We start from the raw sequence: 7,785 nt of genomic DNA, 5'->3' as shown, positions 1-7,785 counted from the left end.
TGTTTTGATACCTTTTATAATCATTTTTAGGAATTCCTTCTCAGGTATTTCCAAATCCTGCCCATCTTCTAGTATGGAGTGTAGGTCTCCTTCCAGCTCATTTGCCTCAGTCACTTTATCTCGTTTCTGGACATGTGCAGATGTGGTTATCTGCTTCTGTGTTTTGGGCATCTTCAGGGGTTATCTGTGGACTTAATGCTTAGATGGGTATGTATTTTGGTATTTTTTTATGCTTTCTGAATGACTCCAGGTAGATGAGATCAGGGAATGGGTTTCCCTTTTTACTCTTCTTCCTGAGAAGTTTCAAGATACCACTGTTGGTTGTTTTGACGTAACTTAGGATTTAATTTTTGGCCTATTTCCTCTTTTGTTTGCTTGTCCTACTCCACAATCCCTGTTCATGCCTATTTTCTATTTGGAAACAGTTCAAATAGAACGGCTGTGGCCGTTTGGTTTTAATTGGAAACTGTCTCTTTAAATTTTAAGGAGATCTGGGCGCATGCGTAGTAGAACCCTCCGAGGGTGGGGCTGGGGTGCCCACTAGCTCAGGCATCCCTATAGTCACCAGAATGGAGGTGCGCATATAGCAAGGGACCAATGAACAGATACGAAAAGAAAAGAATGTCCACACCTTTATCTCAGCGGTTCTGCCAGGTGTCTGTGGCCGCTTTGATCCTTCCCCACTTGGTCTCACCCAAGATGGCAGCTCCTCGAGCAGCTGAGTGTCCCGGACTACAAAGCAATAGATTTCCTGCTTCTGCCACAAATTCCTCCAGCTTTGAGCCTTCCAACCTTCTAAATATTCCTTTATACGTGGTTCAGAGTTCTGGGACCAGCCCCTGAGCCTGCTTGGTCAGGTATTCTGTGTTGTTGTTGGCAGAGCTCCTTTACTGCACTTCCACCCGATCCGCCATCTTGTTTGTTCTCTCTCATTTGTTTTTTTCACTTTTTTTTTTAAAATGAATTGAGTGATAGTTTACATGGGAGAACATCGGTTTTACACTCATTATTTCATTGCAATGATTACAGTCCCCTCCATGTATCACCATTCCAGAGTATTTGCTTTGTTTTTTAACTTTTTACTGTAAATGTTTGAAAGTTTACAGAACAGAATATCAGTTGGAGTTTTTTTTCTCTCAAGTTTTTTATTGTGAATTGAGTGATAATTTACATGGAGAACATCGGTTTTACACTCATCGTTTCATTGCAATGATTACAGTCTCCTCCGTGCATCATCATTCAACAGTATTTGCTTCTATTCTCACTGTTTTTTTTTTTTTTTTTTTTTTTTTTTTGGTGGGTAGAGGGGATGTACACAAAAACACTTAGGAATATATAATCATTTAAACAACCAAAGAGCACATTCTGCAAGCCTGTCTCATCTCTGGTGTTGCTGCTTCTCTGGATAGGGACCCACATTCTGCTTGTGCTCTTCTCCTTTGATAGTCCTAGGGTCCTCTGTACCTGGACTGTAAGATTAACTATGCCCTTGTTTTTGTTACAAAACTTCTACCTTTACAGTTGTGACAGTCACAATTAGTCATGATAACAATTACTCACTATTGAATTATAAGACTCTTATCCCCATCTCCTTTCACCAGACCCATCTAGAAAAGATGAAAACTATTCAGTGGGGATTCTACCTTCCCCTGCATTCTCTGAAACTAAACTACCTCCTGAAAACTTGTGAGCCAGTCACTTTGTGGCTTTATTGCCCCTTCGTTTTAGGTAGCCAATGTCTAAGTTGCCAGTCTCTCTCTACCCTGTATACAGAGATGATGGGATTAATACTTGTTACGAAGACTCCTTCCCTCTCTGTTGATATTTTGAGCTACTATATCCACAAGTATAGATCAGGTTCATCAAATTGTAGCAATTTACCCTCATTTCATTTATTAAAAATATATTTTTTTATCTTCCTCTAGTCGAGTTCTGAACCGACTCGACGGCACTTCACAACAACAACAGTCGAGTTCTGATTATCAACCCATTGAAGCTAGGTCAAATGGGTACTGTCTGCAAGTTTGGGTGTTCTTGTGCATCTCCTCTCACTTCATATTAGTGGGATGCTTCACTCTCAGCTCTAGCCCTCTGTGGCTTATATCCTTGTCCATGCTCTTAGGAGTCCCCAGGTCTCACCACGTTTTGGACCAATCAGCCCTTCCTCTTCTCTCTCACATCTAGGTCAATGAGAGTCTATGGAACGTGATTGAACTCAGCCCATTTCTTCATTGTTGCCTCTCCCCCTCTTCCACTTACCAGTACATCAGTGTGGTCACTACCAAGGTTACATGCCTGCTCATATGTTCCCTTTGAGTTTCAGTCTTGGGGCGGGGGACATTTGTCTTGAAGGGACTTGAGTGCTTTCTTTGATGGCTTCCCAGCGAATAACTTGTTTACAGAATATCAGTTTTACATTCAACAATTCGTACTCATTTCATCTCACTGACTGCAGTCACCTCAATGTATTATTCCTCCGTGTGTTTCCTCTTTCCATTCCTACTTCTTTCCTAACTCTTAACTCTTCTGGATTTTGTCTTTAGATAAATGCTGCCCTTTTATCTCAAATGATGATTTTTCTAAGGTGCATTTATCTCACTACTGCTATTGTTCCCTTTATAGACCTACTTATTGTTTGTCGAAAAATTGAGCCGTAGCACTGAGTTCAGTTTCAGACCTGAAGGGTAACTAAAGACCATATTCTCAGGGGTTCCACCAGTCTCTGACTAGTAAACCTGATCTCTTTTATGATTTTGAGTCTTGTTCCACATTTTTCTCCCGCTCTTTCCAGGAACTTCGAATGTGATCCCATCTGGCGCCATTGGGCACCATCTAGTTCATCTGGTCTCAGGGTCCTGATTCTTCACGTGTGGAATCTCCATCAGTTCATTGTATTAATTGTTTTCATGTGCCTTTGATTTTCATCATTCTTCTTGCCTCCAGACAGGGAGAGACCAATAGTTGCACCTTAGATGGCTGCATATAAGCTTTTCTAGCCCTAGTCACTACTTACCAAAGTAGAACATCATTATCTTTGTGGATTATGTTATGGCAGTTATCCTTGGTTCCCTGAGACTATTATTCTGAACCCCCAGGTCCAGTGACTAATATCTTGAGATGTTTGTTAACCTCTCTTTACTTTGGTTTGATTTCCTCTAAGAATGAGAATACTTATCTCACTGGTTGTAAATGGTTTAAAATGTATATAAAACATTTAACAGAAACTAACGCATAGTGTCCATTTAGTAAGCTTACGTTGAATTAATGGTAGTTCTCAAGAGCTATTTAAAAAAGGATGCGTATGAAAGCAATTTGGAGGACAATGCAGCAAAATAGTGTAAGTGATTAAAGTGTTTTCCCTTTTCTACAATTTGGTAATATATTTATAATTTTAATCATTTTCTGAACTCACACTTAACCTTTTTCTTCTTTTCTGGATATTCTAGTTTGTTCACTCTTTGAAGCACTTGATGACATTTTTCTTTAATTCCTCCACTCAGCTAAACACCTTGGAGTCAGCCTTGACTCATTTCTTTCTCTGTGCACCTAGCATCAAATGTGTGTTCAAATTTTGTTAGCTCTAGGAGTCCTGGTATGATATTGTAGGATAAGCACTGGACTGCAAGGTCAGTTTGGACTATAAGGTTGGCAGCTCAAACTCACCAGCTGCTCCTTGGAAACCCTATACTGGGTCACTGTGAGTCAGAACTGACTCGAAGGCACTTAACAGTAATGGCATTCTTTAGAATATATGCAGAATTTTATCATTTCTCACCATCTCCACTACCATTCTGGTCCAAGTTACCATCAGTCTCATACCTAGAATATTACATTAATTTCCTAATGGTCTCTCTGCTTCCACCCTTATCTCTTCCTAGTGTATTCTCAAATAGTAGCCAAAGTAAAGATAAGCCTGTCATGGATTGAATTGTGTTTCCTCTCCCCTCCCCTAAATATGGTCAGCTTGGCTGGACCATAATTCTCAATGGTTTGGGAGTTACGTAGTAATGTAATGTGGCAGTTATGCAGTAATCCCCGTTATTTAGAATGTGTTCTGATGTGATACACCAATAAAAGAATTAAGGGTGGGATGCCACACTCTTAATTCCATCACAGCCTTGATTCTATATAGTGGGAATTTCCGTGGGGTGTAGCCTGAAACAATATTTAAAAGAGAGAAACGAGCAGAGACAGAGGGACCTGCTGCCACTAAGAAAGAAGAATTGGGAATGGATGTGTCCTTTGGATCTGGGACCCCTGCACTGTGCAGCTCCTAGATCCAGGGAGATATTGTTGCCAAGAAACATGGAATTCTCCAAGGGATGCTGGGTCTACAGATGCTGAAACGAGACCAGGACCTTTTCCCAAAGCTAGTGCTCTGAATTCACACTTCTAGTCTCCTAAACTGTGAGACAATAAATTTCTGTTTGTTAAAGCCATCCAGCTCTAGTATTTCTGTTACAACAGCACTAGATAACTAAGATAAAGCTAGACCATATCACTCTGCTACTTACGACCCTCCAGTGGTTTCTCATCTCATTCAGAATGAAACCCTTTAAGTAAAAATACTTAAAATAGCCTACAGAGCCCTATAGAATCTGCCCCAAGCCCAAACTCATACCTTTCTAATCTTATTTGCTATACTTTGCATTTTCTGTTCTCTCTACATACATTTTTTTTTTTTCCTGCAAATACTTAAAAGGCTGTTTTTTCCCCCTCCTTTAGGTCTCTGCCGAATGTCATCTTAGCTATAAAACAGGCGTTTCCTAATCAGCATGCTAGCTCATTGGCTCCCACCCACGTGCCAGGCTTCTCAGGCCTCTACTTGACTTTTTCCATTATTTCTTAGTACCATTTAGCACACTGTATATTTTGCTAAATATGTATAAACTTACCCATCTTTTCCAATTAAAGTAGCTCCATGAAAGCAGGCATGTTTTGTCTATTTTGTTCCTCGTTAAATCCTTAGAACCTAAATAGTGTCTAGCACATAGTAGGTACTCAATAAATACTTACTGGGTAGATAACTTTTTAACTGTTTCATAGAATCAAGTCCTATTAACTGAACTAATTTGAATGTTTTTTGAAAGAAAGTCACATGTCACTTTGATGTGCCTCTTTTTCACTCAAATTCAAACAAAGCATTGTTATTGTTGCTAAGTACCTTCAAGTTGGTTCCGGTTCACAGTGACCCTATATAGGGTTTCTGAGGAGCAGCTTGTGAGTTTGAACTGCCAACCTTATAGTTTAAACCCACATTGCGGTCCAGTTCATTATCCCATAGTGCCACACCAGGACTCCAAGCAAAGCATGTTGTTGTTGTTAAGTGCCGTTGAGTCATTTCTGACCCATAGTGACTCTGTAGAGGGTTTCCGAGGAGCATCTGGTAAACGTGAACTACCAACCTTGCAGTTCAAACTGCTTTGCAGTCTGGCACATTAACCCACAGTGTTACTCCAGGACTCCAGGTAAAATATAGATAATCATTATTTGTTGCATCAGATTCTCCCTGCCTCCCAGGCTAGAATGCTATCCAGACTACTTAAGATAAAAGATAGGATGTTCAGCAATCAAAATGAGATGATCAGAGAGTCATTTTGGGAGGGAGGTGTTGATTGTATTGACTGTGGAAGGGCACAACCAGAGAACTCTGATAGGGCTACTGGACATGTTCTGTATCTTGATCTAGGTGATGGTTCATTGAGTAAGTGCATGAATATGTAAAAACCCATCAAGCTGTGGATTTAGGATCAGTGTTCCTTCAGTATTTTAGTGTACATGAATTATGCATTAGTAAAAAAGTTTTTAAAAAGTCTTTTCTACTCTTGAGATGTCCAGAGAAATTTAAATATGTTAAATAATACATGACAAAGATTAAGAAAGAATTCTTCATGTTCCTAATTATTAAGAATTTCTATTTCTAGTTGTATTATTGAAATTTTTATTTTAAATCTAAAATTTAAGTAAAATAATTTGTATTTGTTTTATCTTTTGCAGAGACAGCAGTAGCAGAATTCCACAAAAAAATTAAAGAAGCTTTTGAAGTATTTGACCATGAGTCGAACAATACAGTGGATGTGAGGTTTGGAAATGTTTTCTTTGATAGCATTTTGAATTACTGATGCAACTACTAAAATAGAAGAGGGTTCTTATCTTTTCTTTTTATGTTGTACCTTGGATTTGTTATGTCATTTGCATAATGTATTTCTTTTTTGATGCCTTATGAAAACACTTTTTGCTAACTATTGGTTTTTATTCTTCATAGTCTAGTGAATAGACCTGTGTTTCCATTTCCATCCTATAGGCTATAAACGCTGTGAAGGAAATGAAGTGCACTGGTGGTACAGTAGGATAAGCACTGGCTGCTGACCATAGTTCAAACCTACCAGCTGGTCTGAGGAAGAAAGATGAGGCGCTCTGCTCCTGTAAAGATTTACAGCTTGGAAACCCTATGTAGGATCACTATGAGTTGGAATCAACTCAGTGGCAGCGGGGCTAGGTGGTTTTTATATTGTTTGGCACATAGTTGGCACTCAGTAAGTATTTATTTTATAAAGGAAGAGAAATTTGCATTTTAAATAAATACAGATGAATGGTCAAGTAATGAATGGCATATTGCAAAGAATGCAATATGCTTAAGCAATGGTATTGTACAATCCTCAATTAAATAACAATACCCAAACAAAATAAGATTAAAAGATAAGAGAAAGACATGAATACAGGCAGGAAGGTATATCTGCAGTTGACTAGGAGACAAAGAATAGCTTGAGACTAAACAAAAACCATCAACAAAAAAAGAGCAAGACAAAAGGTAGAGAAGACTTACCTGAGTCCAATAGAAACCATTCTTCTAGGAGGCCAAGCTAAGAAAGGGTTATTTCATGGTTGATGGCTTCTGTTTTAGGCCAGATTTTCTAGAGAAGCAAAACCAGTGATAGAGAGAGAGAGAGAGAGAGAATGAGAAATTCATTATCAATTACAATTGTAGAGTCCCAGGTCCCCAGCAAAAGAGAGTGAGAACAAGAGTTTCTTATAATGGGAGCATTATATTGGGTGCAAGCCACAACCCGCAAGAAAACATCCTTTCAAATGATTGGCTGCTCATAGCCAATCATCATAGAGTTATTGCTAAACCTCTAGAAGTCCTGACCTAGTTAAGTTGACACAGAACCCTAACCATTACACCCTATCAGCTTGACCAGTTCAACTTTATCAACTCGAAGGCTATAAACGATATGAATAATCTGTAAATAAAGAAAATTGTAAGGTCATACTTGAGCCTAACATGATATAACTAAAACACACATAACCAAAAATGCACTGGCCCCATTTTCATCTTAAATGCCATAAATCAACAAAGCAAAAGTATTGGATACACACATGCAAACAAAAACAATATATATTTGTATATATTCATTTAAATGTCTAAAGGGCACATTCTACAAACCCGTAGGCACACAGCCTTACTCAGTCCACAGGCCTCAAGTCCATAGCTACTCTGTCTTCCCATGCTAACACTGTTGCCACCGTCTGCTTTGACCGCTTTTCCAGGCAGAGATCCCATGGTCCACTCATGTGCTTCCTTAATGATGGTCCTGAGATTGTCTGTTCCTGAAATGAAAGATAACTACTCCTGCTTTTAGTTACACATCTTCTACAATTACAGTTTTTTTTTATTGGCCCATTTGTAAGGATTTTTTTTTTAATGTTTTATTGTGAATTATATGATAGTTTACATGAGAGAACTTTAGTTTTACATTCATTCCATCGTATATCATCTCATTG

The 7,785-nt window shown here is 38.8% G+C and overlaps 1 protein-coding gene across 1 annotated transcript in view; it reads left to right on the top strand.

Moving 5' to 3' along the window:
- The window catches only part of EFCAB2 (EF-hand calcium binding domain 2), a 128,863-nt gene that overhangs the window by 35,029 nt on the left and 86,049 nt on the right, over nt 1-7,785 (top strand). The window contains exon 2 of the mRNA XM_006871284.1: nt 5,998-6,082. Coding sequence (XP_006871346.1) covers nt 5,998-6,082 — 85 coding nt within the window. The remainder of the gene's footprint in view (nt 1-5,997; nt 6,083-7,785) is intronic.

This window comes from Chrysochloris asiatica, unplaced genomic scaffold, assembly GCF_000296735.1.
Source record: "Chrysochloris asiatica unplaced genomic scaffold, ChrAsi1.0 scaffold00165, whole genome shotgun sequence".
NCBI lineage: Eukaryota > Metazoa > Chordata > Mammalia > Afrosoricida > Chrysochloridae > Chrysochloris > Chrysochloris asiatica.
The sequence above is the reverse complement of the archived record's forward strand: the minus strand, read 5'-3'. Positions and strand labels throughout refer to the sequence as shown.